This window comes from Malaya genurostris, chromosome 3 (genome assembly GCF_030247185.1).
Source record: "Malaya genurostris strain Urasoe2022 chromosome 3, Malgen_1.1, whole genome shotgun sequence".
Lineage (NCBI taxonomy): Eukaryota > Metazoa > Arthropoda > Insecta > Diptera > Culicidae > Malaya > Malaya genurostris.
In genome coordinates, this window is record NC_080572.1 from 28,512,056 (window position 1) to 28,535,777 (window position 23,722).

The following is a 23,722-nucleotide window of genomic DNA, read 5'->3' on the forward strand; positions in this document are numbered from 1 at the left end:
TTTTCAAGAAAAACTGTATGAGGCAAAACAATATTATAAATCTATTGAATAAAAAAAAACAAAATATTATAAATCATATCATCATTTTATATATTTAGGAAATGTAGTGCATCATAAATCCTGGTAAATTTTTTGAGCAGTCAGTTTTTGCAAACAAGCACTTCTATGAAATACTCTTCATCTTCTGATCGTTGTAGGGATACTACCTTGATATTGTCCCCTTCAAAGTACTCCCCATTGATTGCAACACAATTATGCCAGCGCTTGATGCAATCCTCGAAACAGTTTGTATATTCAGTTTTCGGTATGGCCATCAGATCCATCTACGATATTTCCATAATATCATATCGGGGGCTGAAACGCTTTCCACGAAGCGGTTTCTTGAGTCGACCGAATACGGAAAAATCGCAGGGAGTCAATCAGGTGAATTCGGTGGTTGCTGAATGTATTCGTTTCGTTTTTAGTCAAATGTTCACGAATAACGATGGCATTATGTGATGGTGCGTTATCGTGGTGCAAGATCCACAAATTGTTTGCCCACAAATCTGGTCTTTTTGGCGAATTGCTTCACGCAAACCTCTCATAATGCCCAAAACTACTCCTTGTCGACGGTCTGACCTTGTGAACGGAGTTCATGATACACAACACCCTTGTAATCAATGAAAACTCGAGCATCGACTGAAAACGACATGGTCACTTCTGAAACATTCGTGCCATTGATAAACAACCGTTTTCTTCAGAGTATCGTTGTTGACGCACTCTTCTAACATTTGCAATGTAGTCGCACCATTGAAATCGTTATTAACGACTCGTTGCAAATTCAATTCCATTTTAAAAATTCTACAAAATCGAGGACACGCTCAATCGCAGATGTACTCAATAAAGCGAAAATTTTACGAATGTCCAGGTATCAATCTGAAAATTTAATAAAATATCAATGACAGATGTAACAACCTAAAAAAACATTATCGGGTCACTGAGAGCGCCACAAGGTGGTGATCCCGGGAACTTTTTGATCAAGGTAGTAATAAACAACAAACATTAACCAAGTTTTTCTCCAGAAAGATTTCACACATTCAGAGTGTCTCGGATGAAACTCATAGTGTGAACAATAAATCTTCTCTCAAGTTTTATTTTTCTGAACCAAAAACAAAGTATTCAGTTTTTCGTACTCATATAGTTTTATCTGCATCACTCGTATCCAAAATGGAAACAGTATTTGCATACACCACTATGCTGCAAATAAATTCGTTTTTTTAACTGAAACAAAAGTTGCATATATATTACACCTACGATACGGGCGTGTTGATATTTATACAAAAAATAGAAAACACGAAATTCATTTCGTTTTCGATAAAACTTTATCTAAACTCGAGCCAAGATTTGTGCTGTCTGCTATCGGTATTTTCACCAGTAACTTACACACTATATTGTTCGTTCCGGTTTCTGTTCATATCTAGCGTGGCGGGCATTATACTATTTTCATTCGCCAGGTATTCGTTTTAGATATTTTACTTATTTTTGGTTTTAGTCGACAAAACACCTCGCGCTTCCAGTATTCCTTCAAGATGGAAGCGCTTGATGTATTGTTCCAAAAGTACTAGTAAATGCTGCTTGCAAATCACTTAGCTTGCACCTAGGTACATAACGATGTCTGTTGATTCGTAAACTCCAGTACAGTGGAACACAACTTTTGACGTCAAGGTATGTCAAAATGAAAAAAACCGACTTTTGTCTACTGAACCCCGTTTTGTTTGCCGGACCTTTAAACTACGGTCGGTTTACAAGTAAACGAAAGTGAAAACTTCATGAGAATCTGAAATTTAACAATGCTATGCGTCATTTGCTCAATACTTCATAGAGTCTTTGAGTAATCACTCGATATCATAGTAGTTCGACCACATTCATCAGTAACATTGTTTGGTATGGTTATAGGATATCTAGTTTGATCAGTTTCGAACCGATTAAATCTTCTACTATTTATTTGAACATCAAATTTACTTCACTGCATTCAATATTTAGGCCGTGTGAGCCAACTCCAGTAGGAAGTTAAACACTAATACTTTTCTACGGTCGCTATGTTAAAATATCTCTAAATACTCACTTGTGTACGACTCCCCAGGAACATATTTCTCCGGATTGCCGGAGATACGCAACCGAAAGCGACCATCGGCGGGCGACTTGCTTGCAACAGCTCCCTCCGGCGTCCGGTCACATCGGACGGCGGCTGTGGTGTGCTGCCCGACCAACACCAGCACAAGTATCAGCAGACTGTATACCAGTGATGCCTTCTGGGATTTGAAAACGCTTGCTGTCGATGTTGTATTTGGATTCATTGATTGTACAGCTTGTCGTGAGCTACATTCGTTACAGAGACTAGCGTTAGTAAAGGCTCCACCTATTGATTCAGGTATAGTCAATTATTCTGAAAGTAGAAGAGTAATAACATTGAATGAATATTCAATCATTTTTCATATGTACTTCTCAGCTATCGTGGATTGTACGTGAAGCAAAAAGAAATTGTTATTTGTTTAATGTTGGCTTGCATAAAATCGCTATTCGAGACGAAAATTTTCTGCGAAGCATACAATGTACTTTTTGCTTTAAAATCCATCACGAGAAGAAGCGAGAATCGAAAGTTCATAATTTCCGTCGTTTCAACGAGACTATCGTGTTTATGACTCAAGGGACTACCTGCTGTTTTGGAATGGAAGCTTGATTGAATGTTCCATGCTATAACAGCGTCGGCGAAGAGAAAACTACCTCATAGTGGATTACTTCATTCAATTCACATACTGTTACTATCTGGGCTGCTTCTGACGGTACGAGATGGAACAGGGTTGCTGATTTCACTAGCATAGTGAAAATAACCGTCATCTTTTGACTACATCGCAACACTTTCAGCCACAACTGATTCTGACATCGGAGATAAAAAGCAAAATGAGAAGGGAAATATGCACTGATGATGGCGGCTTCCGCTTCATTGAAATGTCATAAAACCCCTACAATATGGGTGTTTTTGGAACAGGATTGATGAGAAGATGTCAATTTTTTTCCTATGCCAGGTTGTTTAACTAACTGGGACCACTTCATCGAAATTTTCCGACATCTAACCATAACACCCGATATGAAAATATCAAAGTTGTTACGGTTTTTAAAAGATATCAATAAACCACCATCTTGGAATTTAGAACCAATTTAAACATCCTGTCTCGACATCTACATATCGAATACGTTCCGAGAATACTCTTATTGTAAGGGTTTTCAATGAATATCAAAGAGGCCATCGTAGATTTCAGAACCTCTTTAAACCCCATTTAAGGACATCTTGTCATCAAACCTGTTCCAAAAGCAACCATATTGTAAGGGGTTTCATGAAATATCAATGAACCGGAAGTCATCATCTAGGATTTCAGAACCACTCCTTACACCATTTTCAGAAATCTACTCGTCAAACCCTTTCCAAAAATACTTATATTGTAATTCCGTATGTAATATAAATGAGCCGGAAATCCTTTATCTTGTATGCAAAAACCTCTTTCTACGAAGTAGGTTCGTAAAAAAATTTACGTTATTTGGAATTTGCTTCGTAAATAGAGTTAAGTAAAAAGAGGTAACGTATAAAAAGTTTACGTAAACGGAGGTTTGGGTGTAATCGAAAACAATAAGACCAATATTGCAATTTTCACGTTCGTCAATATTATAAGTCACTGTAGGGCAATTTTGTAGTCATCACAAGCCTCGAATTTGAGAATAAACTGGAAACTTGCAAACTTTTGGTTGGTGGCTATTTTCACAGATTTCACAAATCCGTTATTCCATGACCGGAAATCGAAACCGTATAACATCCAGTAGCTGCTAATCATGGTCTATGAAACAGTTCATATTTCGTATATGTCGATTTAGTTAACTACGTAAAAATTATGTGCATATTCTTGTCTCATTCACTCGATTATGTATCGAATGTTAGGTTGGTTTTTGTGCTTTTTTGTATAAGAAAGGTAGTGCTAATCTAAAACAAAATAATCAAACTAATCCCATATGAATCTAAAGTGTATTGTATTCAAGATAATTTCCGTTTGTTTCAACTGATTTAAAGCCATATAAAATTTTCACTAAGCCATATAAAAAATATTTTTATACATAGGCAAACATCAAACCTATGTACATCTCGTGTCACATCTATATAACACGCACAACAATTGTATTTAAAAAATTGAGCTAATTGATAAAATATGCACGAACATGTTATTATTGGTATCAGTGGCAGTTCAGTTCAGTTTCTACCCTGTAAGAAACAATGGCAATCACATTTCATTTAATCTTTTCCGTCGCTAAAAGATCCTCCTCCAGTTTTGAACCGCCACTTTTATATTTAGTAGAGTAAATGTCATCATTATCGTAACGAGTACAAAGAAGAACAAAAATTAGAATGAATTCTATGTTCCACGAATAGCTTGTAAGAAATTTTCAGCACTCAATTTAGACAAAGTAGCTATTTTAGGCAATTTGCGATCATGCTTTATCACGTAACAGATCGGCTGAAAAGTTCGTATCGTTTCTATGAGAGGGCGCCACTAAATCCATACCATTTTCAGTTAGTACCAACCTTCAAAAGATACGTGTATAAATTTGACAGCTGTCTGATTATTAGTTTGTGAGATATTGCATTTTGAGTGAAGCTACTTTTGTTATTGTGAAAAATGGAAAAAAAGGAATTTCGTGTGTTGATGAAACACTACTTTTTGATGAAAAAAAGTGCCGCCGATACCAAAAAATGGCTTGATGAGTGTTATTCAGACTCTGCACCGGGCGAAGCAACAATTCGTAAGTGGTTTGCAAAATTTCGTACTGGTCATATGAGCACCGAAGACAATGAACGCAGTGGACGTCCAAAAGAGGCTGTTACCGATGAAAACGTGAAAAAAATCCACAAAATGATTTTCAATGACCGTAAAGTGAAGTTGATCGAGATAGCTTACACCCTAAAGATATCAAAGGAACGTGTTGGACATACTATACACGAATATTTGGATATGAGAAAGCTTTGTGCAAAATGGGTGCCGCGTGAGCTCACAATCGATCAAAAACAACAACGAATTGATGATTCTGAGCAGTGTTTGGAGCTGTTATATCGAAATAAAACCGATTTTTTTTCGTCGATATATAACAATGGACGAAACATGGCTCCATCACTTCACTCCGGAGTCCAATCGACAGTCAGCTGAGTGGACTGCACGCGATGAACCGAACCCAAAGCGTGGAAAGACTCAACAATCGGCCGGTAAGGTTATGGCGTCTGTATTTTGGGATTCGCATGGTATAATTTTCATCGACTACCTTGAAAAGGGAAAAACCATCAACAGTGACTATTATATAGCGTTATTGGAGCGTTTGAAGGACGAAATTTAAAAAAACGGCCTCATTTGAAGAAGAAAAAAGTTTTGTTTCATCAAGACAATGCACCGTGTCACAAGTCGATGAAAACCATGCTGAAATTGAACGAATTGGGCTTCGAATTGCTCCCTCATCCACCGTATTCTCCAGATTTGGCCCCCAGTGACTTTTTCCTGTCCTCAGACCTCAAGAGAATGCTCGCTGGTAAAAAAAAATTAGAAGCAATGAAGAGGTAATCGCTGAAACTGAGGCATATTTTGAGGCAAAGGACAAATCGTACTACAAAAATGGTATCGAAAAGTTGGAAGATCGCTATAATCGCTGTATCGCCTCTGATGGCAATTATGTTGAATAATAAAAACGAATTTTGGCAAAAAAATGTGTGTTTCTATTAAACGATACGAACTTTTCAGCCGAACTGTTATGCCATTATTTACAGGAACTTTCAATCTGTAGCGTATTACCATTCAAACATTTCAGGTTTACACACCCCACGCAAACACCCGCTTACATGATCACTCACTGATTAAAAAGAAGCGACGCAAGAAGTGTGCGACGATGGAAACCATCTACATTCAGCTTTATTATTAAACACCGCTTATCATGTATTGGAGATATTTCCATCTACTCATAGGTAACCTTCACAGTCTCGTGTATTCGAAGTGTGTGTTGAAACCATGTTTGAAAATCAATGTAGACATCTTTGAGGAATCGTAGTGCGAATTAAATTTTTGGGTGCCTTCCGAAACGAAAACTGAATACAACCAAAAATAGAACAAGTTCATTTGGTTATCGACTATCCAAATCTGCTAACCCGAAAAACCTGATTAATTTATGTGAAATAGACATTTTTATACTAATCACCTTGTATCTCCGAAACCGGGAACTGGATCTGACTGAAGAGCAAGATGTTTTATAGAATCTTAAAACTTTTCATTTGAATCTTAAAACGGTTCAGCCATCTACGAGAAAAATGAGTTACACAGTTACACGGTTCTGCCAACATCTGGTTTACATATGGCATATTCGAACGATTATGTTGACTAAAACGAACCGTGCTAAAATCGGTCCGAGGCAAAATATCATGCTGTACACAGTCTTTTGGGTACTTAGAAACAAATGTACGTAATAGTATAAAAAATCGTGTTTTATGGTGCTCCCTAGCATTTCTCTGCCAGACAGCGCTCAAAACATCTACTGCTGGAATAGGGGAAAAAGTCCCTTACACAAAAATTCCGATATCTCCGTTAAAAATGGATGGATTTTAACAATCTATAGCTTGTTGGATAGCTATTACCGTGTGGAATCAAAGTCTGAAAATATATTCTGTTTTCAAGGTCAATTGTGACAGATACTGTCAAAAAACATTTGAAAATTTTGACATAAAACTTCGTATAACTCAAAATCTCTGAGATCTCGACCTCTTAGTTGATAACACACATACAGACACACACATACACACAGACATTGGTTCAGTTCGTTAAGCTGAATCGATTTGTATATGACATTCGGCCCTCCGGGCCTCGGAAAATTTTTCTAAAGTTTGAGCGAATTCTATACCTATTTTTTATATTTATAAAAAAGGTAAAAATATGATTAAATCGGCCACGTAAAGCTAGTGTAAAAAAGCATTCTTTAGAATAAAATTCAGGAACTTCATGAGGGGTTACAAGACCTTTCATTTAAATCTAAGTTCATGAAAATCGGTTTAGTCATCTCCGAGAAAAGTGAGTGCAAAGAAATGTTACATACATACATACATACATACATACATACACACATTCATTCATTTCATTCTTAATGTGTGGAAGTCGATTCAACTACAACTCAAAAGCATACCGGTGAAGTTTTATTTTTTGCCTATAACGCAAGCAAGCACATATACAGTTATCAGCCCATTGGTCTTCTCTATCCCTTGATAAAGGCATTTGAAATTCATTTTATCTTATTTGAAAATCAAATCATTGATTAAACCATTATCAAACGAACGGTTTCATGGCTACGTAGAAATAGGAATATCATTAGTTGTTTCCTATAATATGATTTGATTTGAAAAAAAAGATGTGCACTAAATCAATGATAGAATAGGATCCATTTTAAATCGTATACAAAACTCATACAGTGAGTAATTGCATAACATCGTTAAATTTCGAAACTATACCACCAAGATCTAGTATAATTAGTTTCCATAGCTAGAAGGTACACATCCTACGTTAGCGTTACGGCTTTCTAGGTACAGTGCAACTGCATTCAAATATAATTAACGAGTACAGCTTAAATCCAAGCAGCAGCATGACAAATAGTTATGTTTCCTTTTCAAGAGCAGTCGCAGCAACTATGGATGGAGCCCACGAACGGTATAGTACATACGCTAATTGCATTGTAAGAAATTTTGAAAATGTTCACTAATCAGTTTGAAAACAGGAAAATGTGCTCTGCCAGCTTCAGTATTCATTCTTCAGCGTTTCGTCCTCGTCAAGTTCTATATTTTAGAACTCAATAATCGTGTGATCTCTGATTGAATTTGTACTCGGGGTAGATAGAGCGAAAATCACCAATAAATCGGAATAATTTGAACACTACATGCCCTATACGTGGGCCCAATAATAAACTATAATTATCTTACCAGAAATGACAGGTTCACAGTTTCGACCAGACCCTGTTCGCTTGAAGCGAAATCAATTTTCAGTTCAGCAACGCCATCGCACGACATCACATTCAACATATCATGTTAATTGTATGGAGCGTAGTGCTGCTATTTTGACGCGCACGAATTTGACATTCCTCTCCTCTACTTCTATGTACGAGATTTGATGCGGACGCCATGCTCGCCAAAAAGGATGTGGCCAACGATTTGTTCGAAAAATATGAGAGCTGGATATCTTGTTAATATGATGTCTTTGGTTTCGACAGAGCGTTTGAAAGTTTCGAGACCTTTTTTCTTTGCTCACAGAAATGAGTAAACACGTCTTGCTTTACAATATCCTCAAATGAACGATTACAATTATTGTGTTGCTTACGCATATGAAAGCCACAAAATGGTCGTGCTTTTTTTCTAATAGTGCGCAAAGGTAAGATAATAGTGCGCAGTCCAGGCCCGTACCCAGGATTTCATTTCGGGAGGGACCCAAAGCTTAAAAAATCATGTTAATGAAGATTGCTTATGTACCTAACCTTTTTTCTCGAAAGCAGGTTTTGAAAGTCCGTGTCCATCGTCATTCAAAAACTACTGCACCAATTTTTTTTAAATTTTGCACACACTTTCTACATATAAAAAACCAAACCCCAACGTTTTCCTTTTCGTTGTTTGTTACTATGGGGAGGTTTTACAACAATAAAATGGCCGATTTTTTCGTGAAAAATCGTACTTTTGAATTCAAACAACCACCAAAAATTCAAAAAAATTAAAACAAAAAACAAACAGAAACGTTGGGGTCTAGAAAGACTTCTGCTCTAACTATGCTGCTTTGATTTGGTCACTTCTGATTAGTCTGCGCTGAGATACAATGGACACCGCAAATCATGAGTTTTAAGAAGCGTCTTCAAAAATGCTTCTTTACCGACTTATTTCTAATTATTTTTCCACGAAAAAAATACAAAATGATACAATTTTCTTTTTTATGAACAAACAAAAAAGTTTGTTCATAAACTGGTATAACCTACAGAGTAAAACAGTGTAAAGGTCGGTTAGACCATCTCTTAGAAAAAGAAGTGAGTTCCACTACTGCAGGTACTTACGTACCCTGAATCCGGGAACCGATACAATTGAAGTTGGTTCGAGAAAGGTGACTGGGATCTTTTTTGATTCCCTGGCTACAATCTCAGGCCGTTAATCGTAAACCGGGAACCAGGAAAACTGAAATTAATTTGTTTGGCAGTCTACTGACAATGACTACAGTATTGGAATAGTTTTGAGGCAAGTTTAACCCGTTATTAGGTTAAAGCAATAAATTAATCATTATAAATTAATGATATATATATATATATATATATATATATATATATATATATATATATATATATATATATATATATATATATATATATATATATATATATATATATATATATATATATATATATATATATATATATATATACAGGAAATTAAAATTAAAAACTAATAATTTTTAAATTAGAAATAAATTTTAGAATTCAATATGGGACCATAAATCCTTTCATTTAAACAAAAGTTTGTGAAAATCGGTCAAACCATCGCTGAGCAAAGTGAGTAAGATCCATTTTTTAATATATGACCACTATTTCCGGTGTTTCCGGAATCGATTTGTTTGGTTGTCTACTGATAATAGTTACCCATTGAAGTAGTTTCGAGGCCAACTAAGAAATTTTTTCACGTTTTTCGTTTCTTTACTGGGACCATGAGACCTTCCATTTGAAGTTAAGTTTGATAAAATTGAGAGGGGAGCGGTTGTGCAAAAATGATAACTAGATTCGGTCTTAGCCGTTGATTTTTCATGAAAAATGGTTAATTTTAAGAAGCTTTACACTATTTTTGGGTACGATATTACCGACAACGTTTCTACACGGAGAACCCTTCGATCATAAAATTGCCATATCGCAGTTTTTGATTTTTGCGATAGTTGATTTAACTAATTTCGTTTTGATTCAACCAAAATGGTTTTTGATTTGCATATATTCAAGTAGTTGAAAAATATGTTGTTTTGAATGCTGTCAAATGCCGGAGACAGTTGAAAGCAAAACAATAATTGCAATGCAAAATCAACAACTTTTTTAGATGAAATCTGTTCGCGTCGCTTCAAAATGTCAATGAAAACAACATCGATGGTTAAAGCGTTTAGTGAAATTGTGTTCATTCGATTTGAGAATTTTATGATAACAAGTGTTTATCTAACAGCGGTGTTGTGATAAAGTTAACCTCGTTTGAGATGAAAGAGATTTGGTGACAAATTAGAAAATGTTAATGAATGATCATTTCGTAATCTTTCAGGTATGCGCAAAAATTTTATGCTTCAAATTCGATCATTATTTACTTCCAGCAGACTGTTTTACTTCCAGCTGTTTGTTTCCGATGATGATGTTCATGCATTAGCAATGAAACGCTTTTTGACATGAATTTAATTTATAAAAGTAACAGGAGCGAAGGGTTTCAAACGCACAGAACGCGCTGCGATTGAATGGCGCGTTTGAATTGCCGTCGCAAAATTCAAATTCCCAGCGGTTGATACACACAAGCTCATATAAATTGACTAAAATTATCAGTGCATAACTTTAGTTCAACCGTTTGAAGGCATCATTTTAGGTAAATTTAATAATTTCGCTAATTTACTCGCCCCTCCGGGCACTTTTGCTGATTAAAAAAGTTTTTCTACATCAATCATTTCTGATCGAATCAGAAGTATTTTTTTTAGAATTTAGATCTTTACTGATCTCAAAACAAACAAACAAATAAAACCGATTTATTTTTCAACTAACAGAATTTTGTTTCAATAACAACACCAGTTATTTCAACTAAAATATTTGTTGAAAGTGAAAGGTATGTGTCCTCACTAATTGACAGCATTTTTTTTCAAACAGTTAAATTAGTTGTTTCAACCATCGTTTCTGCTAATCGAAAAACAAAAATGACAGTTTAGTTAAAACAACAATCGATTAGTTGTACAAAATTTTAACCAATCGAATTCAGAAAATCAACTAATATTCTGGTTGAAATGGGATCGCGGGTGGTTCCGTGTAGATGTTTCTAAAGCGCATTCGATGTTCACATCGTACTCATACAAATAGAATTGAGTTGTTTTCGGTAAAATCGTTTGTGCTTATAAGCGCAAAAAAGCACAACTTGAGAAAGGAAAGTTGAAATTGACTGCTGTTTCGGCGCTTCGCTAGGATATATTACTCAATAATTAGCGCTACAAAGTTTGCATTCGATGCTTCCACCGAGCTAACCCAGATTGTGTGCGCACAAGCGACAATATTTTCACATGCGTGAATTGTTTTCCTGAGCCAGACAGCGATTCAGATTATAAGTGAAATGTTTTTTTCTTAATTTTAACTTTGACCTTAACTCAAAATAATCCAATTTTATTTAAATTTTTTATCATTTTTCATATTTCTCTAACAAACTCAGTAATTTTAAGATAAAGTAAGATTTTTCTTGTACGAATCAGTTGTGAGATACAAATAGAGCATTAAAATATCGTTTTCACTGGAATGTTTTCTCAATAAGAAACCATTTCATTTATTTTCCCCTATATTCAACAGTTCCTCTTGCTTCGTTCGGTACTTCCTATTGTGCACCTTTCCACAATCGAGTGTTGCCTCAGTTATTCGCTGGTTCGCAATCTCTTACACTGTGGCTGGAAAAAATACTTCTTGTGGGTGAAGGATCCTCTCTAACATGGGCTGAAGCAGCGAAACATGACTAACACTGATGATGCTACTACTGATACAGTTTCAGCGTGTCTCACACTTCTCTGTCCAGAGCTCTCATTCCACGATTTACTGTCCATGGCCGTACCAGAGTATGGTGAAATAACGGTAGCCAATGATTCTAGCACCTATTCGAGCACGGTTATTTCTCTTCGTATGCATTCGACGGACGTAGATTTACTTCCTAAAGCGGCACTTGTCGTTCAGTCAACCATCGTTATTTTTATACAGATTCAGATTTTTTCTTTCGCACATTCTTAGTTTTTTAACAAGCTGTTCTTGAAATTGTGTAGGAAATGTGGGAAAATATTCTCGATCGGTTGATACTTATATTGCAGCGTCTGTATAAGAACTGATATAGTGAAACTCGGTGCATTCAACCATCAATTATAATGAACTACAAATTATAAGTTTGTAGTGGAACTTTGAGCTCAATTAAAAAGAATTTATAAGTTTTCTGCCCGTTTAAAGCTGCGATTAGAAATAATCGACGTGTCCAAAATAACCAAAAACAGTTCGTATCGCCCAAAACTAACATATTCTACAATTTGGAACAGTTTTGAGGCCAATATATGATGGTATGGAATTTGAAATTTAAATGGAGAAAGTTTAGTAAATTTTTCATTCTGTTGATAAAGTACTACACTCAAATATCGAAGTAGCATTGAACATGCGATGTATTATTTTTAATTTACTACATTATAGCAGATATCGTTAACAAGATTCATTATACAAAACAAATACGTCAGTATTTCTTCATCTTTCATATGGTGATGATCACATTCACATTACATTAAGGATTTTCTTAGTAGAAACTTGCGTACAATATGTATTATGCTGCAAACCAGATTTATCGTCATTTTTACGTCCTGCACCGAAATGTTGGTTTACAGATGATGTTGATGATGATAATGAATATTAACGAGCGAAATGGAAGTCATTGTGATAAAGCTAATTTTTCCGGTTCCACCCAGTAGAATTGTTTGCAAATTGAAGTTCATTGAAATACTGAGAACAAAATCGTTCAAATCTGCATCTATTCCAGGCACCCTCCAACAGTAATCGGTTGCTAAATTTTCCATTCTGGTCATGTAAAACCTGCCCTGCTCTCCGTTGTTCTCTGAAATTCACAAATGGTTGTAACGCTCGCCGATCTCTTCCCGTTGATATTCTAAATATACACGCATGTCACCACGTGTACATGGTTGATGGATGTGTCGAGAAAGTTTAGTTTTATCAAAGACATCATATTAACAAGATATCCAGCTCCCACATTTCCTGAACAAATCATTGGCAACATCCTTTTTTGCGAACATGGTGCCCTCAGGCGAGTCCGCATCGAATCTCGTACAAAGAAGCAGGGGAGAGAAATGTCAAATTCGTGCGCGCCAAAATAGCAGAACAGCGTACCCATACAATTGTCATGATATGTTGAATGTGATGCCGTGCGATGGCGTTGTTGAACTGAAGATTGATTTCGCTCCAAGCTGACAGGGTCTGGTTTTATGGTCGTGGAGTTTATCATCCCTTTCGAGAAGAATCTTATTTATTGCATCGCTCGAGGCTTAGTGGTGATAAACTGGTTACTAAACCTATAAAACGACGTAGTGAACAATGCATTTTTTCGACTCGTAATTGACTAGAAGGGGATTACTATTATACTTCAGAATAACAGTTTTGTTACGACTCCGAAACATCCTCTGACTGTCTTAGGTGCGACCTTAGACTGAATTGCAAAACTAGCTTTAAACAGTTTAACACTGAGTTTGATTCGACATCAAGCGAGGGAAAAATTTAATTAAAACTGAGGAAAAACGAAAGTTTATAAAATTAACAGGAAATATTCGAATGAAATGATTCAAGGATTCTCGGTTTTCTTTAACAGATTCTTCACTTACACCAACATATGTACGTATTGTGAGCTACGATGAATATAAATTATTGAGAATGAAGCCATATTATAATTGGACAGCAAATTTCCAACTTTGTCTTAGGCAAGTGAGTGAAAGGAAGCATTTTTTCTCCTTTGATCTTATAAATCAGCAGTAATACAGGGAAAGTCCATCAAAGTAACTGCTAGAGTAAACTTATTATCAGGGTAGAAATTGGCTTGTTTTACTTATTGATGTTTCAATTATCGCATCAGAATATTTCAAGCTGAGAAAACAATTATACCGTAGGGATGCTTGAAAAGGTTACACCACCCTGCTGGATGCTGCTCGATAATGAAGGTACCGCGGGAAAGTTCTAGTACCCAATACATTGAAAAATAAAACAATATCTCAAATCTGTAGAATGAGTACCTTGATACGGCTTGTTAAAAAGTTATTATGGCTTGATGATCGGGTTGGCGGTTCAATGCTTGATTAACCCGGGTTAGCGGTTCAATGTATAGGGCACTGGTCTTTCAAGCCAGTTATTCTGGAAAGCTCCACCTGGAAAGATTCTTCGTGTCAGTAGGATCATAGTAAATGCCACGCAATGATTCTGTACACTATGAATCGGCTGCGAAATCTGTTGAAACAGATGAGCCATATTCCACAGAAGGAATGTTATGCCAAAGCTTTGCTTTGATGATCGGGTAGTTGGTTTTTAAAAACTTTTGTTTTATTATTATTTCCTGTTCTCATTTACATTTACAATCGAGATCTACGATTTAAAATATCTGAAGCCAAATTTGAAGAGCTGTTTTAACTCGTAATTGAATTTTCTCTCGCATTTCCTTTTGTTCTCATCAGTGTATTAATATATTAAATTGAACTGTCCATCCCACCAAGCAGTTTAACTTAAATCGCTAAGCGGACGCAAAGTTTACATTATTAAAGTACTGACTTTTTTCTGGCCTTTTTGATGTATGGATTTCTTCTGTATGTATATTCTGATGTAACTGGCATTACATTTCCAACCATGCCATACCTTAGTAAAATTATATTTCAACAACATATCTGATTTGGCAGAGAAAAAGGTTTTTTTATTTTATCAACCAGCGTGCCTAAAAAACTAAAAGGATCGGATCCATGGGGTTGTTCGAACCAAAATTTGTAATGATCGACATTTTCAATCAAACAGTTCAATCAATCGTCACACTTTTGAATCCACAATTGAATGAGAGTCTGCTTAGAATGATCTTTATTAGGAACCAACACCAAGCACGCCAACCTAGAATATAGACTCTGTTTGTCTTGATTTGTATTTGTTTTATAGCCGACGAAATAACATCAATATCCCAAATGTATACAATTACATCTTTGTACATACTTGCGATACGGATTTCGATATTTAAGCTTCTCTTCGCCAAGCTTGATTTCATATTTTGTATACTATCTAGCAACAATCTACCTCTGGCATGCTACTCGTAGGCCTGAAACGTTAGCTGTAATTTTGCTTATATTTATAGACTAGCTGAATTATCCGGCGTGGCTCGGAAATATTTCATGAAGGGAAGTCCGAAAAAAAATCTAGCAATTGTTCTGCCCGTTGAAATACTCTGATTGTAATGAAACACAACTTAGACGGCAACCCGATTGAACAATATTCCGTTCATGTTTAGATGGCGAATGATCAGTGTCCCATCTCAGATCTCACAATAATCATAATTTTCACGGTATTCTCGACAAATAGTGTCAGCTTTATGTTTGAACCCTTTAGTTAGGAACATTTAAAACACATTTCATTCTATAAATACCTTCTTAGGGCATATTCAGTAGTGTTCTAGTTCTAGATGCATAATTTATATCAGTTACAAAATTGAAATCTGGATTTTATAACAAGAAAAACTGGCAGCCCCAGCAGTGTTTTACTCGTGTTTCAAATATACAAAAAATAGAACGGCATCGTAGACCAGTTTAAAATTTGACAGAAGAACTGGTCGAATAAATAAAACTAAAACGGCTTGCTGGGGACACGTTTGTTCCAGTTTCTGTTCTATTATAGATTTTCCATATAGAACTTTTAACTGCTGAATTTGCTCTTAGTAACCTCTGAGTTCCAAAAAGTATATATGTTAGTAACGTACTTGAATTAATGTTTCAGTTTACATCCGATCTACAATACCTGAGGCTTCCATGATTATAAACACTTGCTACTTGCTCCCCATTATAAAAATTCTCATGACATCGTTATTTCCACGCAATCGCTCAAGAGATTCTATCTAATTATGATTATTTTATAACAAAAGGCTACATTCGCGATATAAAATAACTTTTTATATCATATATTTTACCTCTGCTTTAACCATTTTGGTCGTTCACCGGGGAGGAGAACCTATAAAATAATGATTCAGTTAATACAAATGATGTCACAAACTTATTTCCATCACCCTGTGTCGAGAGTTTTCACAATTTACATAAAAAATGCACATTGATTATATGATTTCTTCGTCAATTCAGATCAATGTTGAGAATACTACCCTCTCTCTTGTGAATATTTTTGTGAACCTGTGAACTTAGTTGCTAGGAATATACTGTACTCGTAAAGAAGTACTAATTTTTCGAACGAACCCGATCAATTTTTCCTTACACTTCCCATGTTCGGACACTTACTTACTCACTCTTTTAGTCGTAGACCACGCGGGTCTCTGCTGTATACAGGAGGCGTCTCCATTCAACTCGGTTCATGGCTGTTCGCCGCCAGCCTCGGTAGCTGCGAAGGGTCCGCAGGTCGTCCTCATCCATCTTGCCCGCTGCGCGCCTCTTCTTCTTATACCGGTCGGATCATTATCGAGAATCATTTTAACCGGGTTGTTCTCCGACATTCTAACAACATGCCCGGCCCACCGTAACCGCCCGACCTTGGCCGTTTGGACGAGGGTTGGTCCTCCCAGCAACTGGTGCAGTTCATGGTTCGTTCGCCTCCTCTACGTACCGTCTTCCATCCGCACTCCGCCGAAGATGGTTCGCAACACCTTCCGTTCAAAAACACCTAGTGCGCATTGATCCTCCGCAAGCATTGTCCAGAACTCGTGCCCGTAGAGGATAACCGGTCTAATCAGCGTTTTGTAGATAGTTAACTCGTGATGGGTGACTGACGTTATCTTCTCTCGAGCCCCTGTCTTTCATGTACTGTGTCTTTGACACATCCGATCCGCTTGGTCTCAGCTTTTAGTCCGATGTACGTATCTTCCATCTTCTCAAAGTTGCGTGCTATACTATCAATATCATCAGCGAAACCAAGTAGCTGGACGGACTTTCTGAAAATCGTGCCACTCATGTCTATCCTCGCTCTTCTTATCACACCCTCCAAAGCAATGTTGAATAGCAGACACGAAAGGCAGACAGAATAGCAGACACCTTGCCGTAGCCCTCTGCGAGTTTCGAAGGGACTCGAGTTTATCTCCGATACTCGAACAACGCACATCACTCGATCCATCGTAGCCTTGACCAATCGTATCAGTTTGTCCGGGAATCCGTAGTCGTGCATGATTTTCCATAGCTGTTTGTAGTGGATAATACTTAATAGTAATAATAACAGTTGTAATAATAACAATAGTATAATAAAAAAAATAAAAATAAAAATAATAATAATAAAATCAGACTTTAGCATCAAATAAAACTAATCATTCTGCCAACACTGTGTGCCGCCCAAACTACCTCAATGCATTTCGTTACTTTGAACTCACTTATACATAGAGGCTCGTATACTTGGCTTGAATCGGTGTACCTATTTAAGAGGACGATGATAGACAGACGCCTCATTCGATTGGCGACGTTTGGACAAGACACATCGGACAGGAAGTATCGCAAACATGCAGTGTTACGACACTGTTCTCGATCGATTGTGTCGTAGGCTGATTTGAAATCGATGAATAAGTGATGTGTGGGCATTGTATTTGCGGCAATTTTGCAACACCTGGCGGATAGCGAACACTTGGTCCGTGGTAGCGCGTTCGCCCATAAATCCTGCCTGATGTTGTCCCACGAATTCGTTTACAATCGGTGAAAGTCGACGGCATAAGATTTGGGAGAGTACCTTGTAGGCGGCGTTCAGCAGAGTTATCGAGCGGTAATTGCAGCAATCCAGCTTATCGCCCTTTTTGTAGATGGGACACACGATTCCTTCCATCCATTTCTCCGGTAAAATCTCGTCCTCCCAGATCTTGGTAACGACCCAGTGCAGTGCTTTCACTAATGCATTACCACCGTGTTTTAGTAGCTCGCTTGGTAGTTGGTCAACGCCTGCGGCCTTATTATTTTTCAACCGGCTTACCACCTCCTCGACTTCTTGGAGGTCTAAGACCGACAGTCTATCGTCCTCCGCACGCGTTCCCAAGTTCGTTACCGCGCCGCCACTTTCGTATTCCGCCACAACGCCATTGAGGTACTCGTCGAAATACTGCCACCACTTCTCGATCACCGCATAGTCGTTCGTGAGAAGATCTCCGTTGGTGTCCTTGCACATATCGGCCTGTGGCACATGGCCTCTGCGCGAACGGTTCGCGTTCTCGTAGAAATTCCTTGTGTCATTAGCACGGAACAGCTGTTCCATCGCTTCGCGATCTCTGTCTTCCCTCTTCTGTTAAACCGCGACGTTCGGTTTCGACGTTTGGTAGCCACCGTCGAAAGTTTTGAGCACATGCATACAGCAACCAAGTAGTGGTCCGAATCTATATTCGCACTGCGGTAGGTGCGAACATTGTTGATGTCCAAGAAAAATTTTCGGTTTTCGGTCTGTTGGTCAGGTGATCTCCAGGTAGCTTTGTGGATATACTGCGGGGAAAGAAGGTGTTGACTACCATTCCTCGGGAGGCCGCAATGTTGACCGGTCGGTACATTGCTTCCCTTCCTACCTGGGCATTCATTCTTCCAGATGGCGTTGGTAAATATCTATGTTGGCCGCATCCTTCGGTCCGCGTAGGTCCGTGGGAAACACCCTCAGGCTACGAAGGCCCGGCGGGTGGCCCACATGTTGGTTTTCGACTGGAGCGGTCTTCCGTGGACGATGATGGTGATGTTACGAAAGAGAAAGAAATAAATATTGTGGAAAACGGGACTAAAACGGGGTTGTTGGAACAAGATGTCTAAAAACGACAGAGATATAATTAGTTGCATTGAGATGGTGAAGAGACAGGGGAAGGGGGAACGAGAAAGTTAGTAACAAAAATAGATATTGTTAGTTCCAATGAAGATGGTGGACAGGGACGAGGATCGAGAGAATCGGGCGGATGTTAGTGTCGAACCTGTAGGTGGAGATTATACTTTCTGAGCGAGGAATTACACATTACACTTGTATATCAATGTGTTTGAGGTACTGGTATATGAGAAGCATATATATATATATATATATATATATATATATATATATATATATATATATATATATATATATATATATATATATATATATATATATATATATATATATATATATATATATATATATATATATATATATATATATATATATACATATATACATATATATATACCATCCCGACTCGCCAATACATCCCGAACCGAAACCTCGTGCCCTAAGGGATTCCAGTAGCTCGCGATACTCTACGCACAACCACACGAAATACCGGATCCGGAACAGCAACGCCAACAGAAAAGAACCCATAGTTCAACATAGCGACAGCCGAGAGTCCGCCGACCAACGCAGCAAGGAAAATGCTGACACGGGGTAAACCCGACATAGCAACCATTCCAGCCGCCAACCACACGACATCGAAGACAACGTGGCCGATCGACGATATCGAACTTTGCTGAATTGTCAAATCCAAATTAACAAAAGGTTTAGCGATAGGAATTTTAGTCAGTCTTGAGTGAGATACGTAAGCGAATCCATGTAACCGAAAATTAAGTGAAATAAAGTTTTGCCTTTCTCTATAGAAAGGTATTAGAATTGCTGGAAAAACCGACTTTCGAACGGAGCCTCGAAGACCCATAGTGTTATATACCATTCAACTCAGTTCGACGAGATCGGAAAATGTCTGTGTCTGTGTGTGTGTTTGTGTGTGTGTGTGTGTGTGTGTGTGTGTATGTGTGTGCACTTTTCGAAGATATTTGAACGCGCTCAATTTTCTCAGAGATGGCTGAACCTTTTTCAACAAACTTGGGCTCGTTTTAAAGCTACGGTCAGGCCATTGATCAAGTTCGAAGATCAAATGGCTGTGACTTTTGGTTCCGGAGATATGATTGTATAAGTGACGTAACCGACAAAAAGCGTTCTATTTCAATGCGCTCAATTTTCTCAGAGATGGCTGAACCGATTTCAACAAACTTGGGCTCGTTTGAAAGCTACTGTTGGGCCATTGATCTAGTTCGAAGATCAAATGGTTGTGACTTTTGGTTCCAGATATATGATGGTATATGTGACGTAACCGACAAAACACGTTGATTTTTTCCGCTCTTATATATAAGCGTGCCAAAATTTTGGGATCACCTCTATTTTCGTTAAGCTCTAGTGCTCAAAAGTTTAAGCACATCGAAAAAAGCCTTCATGCAAAATTTGAGCTAAATCGGACATGGGTAAGGGGTGCTGCCCGGTGGTATAGGTTTGACAATTTTCGATCTTGAAAAAGCACCATAGGGGGGAGTACATGAAATTTCCAAAATCGAAAATTTTTTTTGATGCCGAAACTCTTAAAACTGCATGAAACATCGAAATTTAGTGTCATCTAAAAGAAAATTTTTTTTTGAAAAAGTCGACTTTTTGGGACGTAGTCCCACTAAATCTCGACGTTTCATGCAATTCTTAGCCTTTTGGTATCAAAATTTTTTTTCGATTTCGAAAATTTCATGTACTCCCCCCTATGGTGATTTTTCAAGATATATGAAAATTCCACTAAGTGGACTAAGAAGGGTTTTTTTAGATTAGCATCACTGTTCTCATAAAAATAGGCAACGCGAATGTCAAGCACAAGTTTGGAAAATGATGCTGACTGTGTGACATAAACACTGAAGCATGCTTTAGTGAACTACTCGAATCAATCTGATTCAATTGGTGTCAAAATTAGTATCCGAACATATTTAATAAAAGTAATAAAATATAGTAATATAGTAATAGTAACAAAATATAATATAAGTAATAAAAATTATTAAAAGAAATATATTTTCATGAGACTGTTATGAAAGAAGAGAAAGGCATTATCACACCACTAGGTGGATTAAGAAGGGTTTTTTTTTATTCAAACCGCGATAGTACACGGCATAATTTATATATACCATCCCGACTCGCCAACACATCCCGAACCGAAACCTCAGGCGGTCTACCTCGTACCCTAAGGGATTCCAGTAGCTTCGACCTGGCGTCGCGATACTCTACGCACGACCACACGACATGCTCGATGTCCTGATAACCGTCGCCACAGGTGCAGAGCCCGTTCTCCACGATCCCGATACCCCGGAGATGTGCGTTGAATGTATAGTGATTTGGCATGAGCCGTGACATAACGCGAATGAAATCACGACTCACGTTCATCCCCTTGAACCAAGGTTTTATCGATACCCTAGGAATAATGGAATGTAGCCATCGTCCCAGATCGCCATTGCTCCAAGAAGTTTGCCAACTTTCGAGAGTTTTCTGACGAGAGATATTGAAAAAATCATTAAAGCAGATTGGTCTTTCATAAATATCACCTTCTAATGCTCCCACCTTAGCCAATGAATCTGCCTTTTCATTATCCGGAATGGAACAATACAAAGGGACCTAGACTAACGATATTAAATAAGACCGTCCAGATAAAGTTCTCAAGTGTTCCCGTATTTTCCCCAGGAAATATGAGGGATACTTTCCTGGCTTCATTACCCGGAGAGCTTCTATTGAGCTTAGACTGTCCGTGACAATGAAGTAATGGTCTTTGGGCAAGGTTTCAATGATCTCGAGAGTGTACTGAATATCAGCTAACTCTGCGATGTAAACTGAAGCCGGATCACTGAGTTTGTACGAAGCGTAATGTTTTGATTGAAGATGCCGAAGCCTGTGGCCTGTGTGTTGATGTTTGATCCGTCAGTGTAAAACATCTTTTCACAGTTGACTGTTTTAAATTTATTATAAAAGATATTCGGGGCCACTTGAGGTCGCACGTGATTCGGAATGCCACGAATCTCTTCCCTCATGGATGTGTCAAAAAGCACAGTAGAATCAGAAGTATTCAAGAAATGAGCACGGTTTGAAATAAACGAAGAAAAAATAATATTTTGAGTCATGTAATCAAAATACAAGGACATAAAACGGGTCTGAGAATTGAGCTCGACAAGTCTTTCGAAATTTTCAATCACCATCGGATTCAAGATATCCATTCGGATTAGTAATCGATATGAGAGATCCCAGAATCGATTTTCCATCGGTAAGACGCCCTCGAGCACTTCGAGACTCATCGTATGAGTCGACTGCATGCAACCTAAGTCAATACGCAAACAACGATACTGAATTCTTTCCAGTCTAATGAAATGGGTGCTCGCGGCGGACCGGAAACAGAAGCATCCATATTCCATTACGGACAATATCGTTGTTTGGTAAAGCCTGATCAGGTCTCCTGGGTACCCCATCAAGTTCCGGTTATTGTGCGAAGAAAATTGATTCTCTGCTGGCATTGATGTTTCGGATGCCTAATGTGACATCTCCAGGTGCCTCTGGAGTCGAATCAGACCTCGAGATATTTAAATGTGAAGATCTGAGCTATGGTTTCACCCCTTAGTTGTAGCTGTAATTGTGCTGGTTCTCGCTTCCTTGAAAATACAACCAGCTCAGTTTTCTCCGTAGAGAATTCGATACCCATTTGAAGAGCCCTTGTCGACATGTTATCGAGGGTATCTTGCAATGGTCCTCGCAGATCGGCAGCTTTGAGTCCTATAGTAGACACTACGCTGTCATCAGCAAGTTGTCTTAGCGTGTAAGATGTATTGAACATTCATCAATGTTATTTACGTAAAAATTATATAAAAGGGGGCTTAAGCATAAGCCCTGAGGAAGACTTATGTAACTGAATCGTATTGTCGACAAATCACCATGCGCGAAATACATGTATTTCTCGGACAATAGATTATACAAAAAGTAATTCAAAATTGGCGAAAGACCATGCTGATTCAACTTCTAAGATAGGATGTTTATGGAAACTGAGTCAAAAGCCCCCTTGATGTCTAAGAAAAGTGATGCCTTTTGTTCTTTCCGAGCAAATGCCATTTGAATTTCTGTTGAAAGCAACGCAAGACAATCGTTCGTTCCTTTGCATCTGCGGAAACCAAATTGTGTATCTGAAAATAAGTCATTTGTCTCGACCCAATTGTCTAGACGAAACAGAATCATTTTTTCGAACAATATCCGGATACAGGAAAGCATAGCAATCGGTCGATACGAATTGTGATCGGAGGCTGATTTCCCTGGTTTTTGAATGGCGATAACTCTTACTTGTCTCCAGTCATGTGGGACAATATTATCCTCAAGAAGCCTATTGAATAAATTTAATACGCGCTTTTTGGCAGAATCAGGCAAATTTTTCAACAAATTGAATTTGATTTTGTCTAACCTCGGAGCTTTATTGTTACTTGACCATAGCGCAAGTGAGAGCTCTACCATCAAAAAAGGTGTTTTGTTTCTGTTTGATGAGGCGACGCGCATGATCGTCTGTTCCGGAACAGAGTCAGAACACACTTTCTTAGCGAAATCGAATATCCAGCGATTAGAATATTCCTCGCTTTCGTTCATGTGTTTTTCTGCGCATTCGTCGAGCTGTGTTACAAAGAGTACTCATCGATGTTTCTTTGGTTAATCCGTCAACAAACTGGCGCCAGTAACCGCGTTTTTTTTGCTTTGATTAAGTTTAGTGATGAGCACTCTTTGTCCCACCAAGGGTTGGGAGGACGGATGTTAGTTTTCGCGCCGGGTCGTCTGAGCTCGAGTCGCGGTTTCGAGAATCAAGCCAGCAAAAACGGGTTCTTGTGCTGTTTCTAGTTTCTCAGATATCGAATTTGTGTAGCAT

General features: G+C 37.9%; 1 protein-coding gene across 5 annotated transcripts in view; it reads right to left on the minus strand.

Moving 5' to 3' along the window:
• The window catches only part of LOC131438663 (spondin-1), a 68,482-nt gene that overhangs the window by 20,150 nt on the left and 24,610 nt on the right, over positions 1–23,722 (minus strand). For all 5 annotated transcript variants that reach the window (XM_058608824.1, XM_058608821.1, XM_058608823.1 and 2 more), the window contains one exon: positions 2,105–2,425. In XM_058608824.1, the coding sequence (XP_058464807.1) occupies positions 2,105–2,336 (232 nt within the window). In that variant the 5' untranslated portion in view covers positions 2,337–2,425. The remainder of the gene's footprint in view (positions 1–2,104; positions 2,426–23,722) is intronic.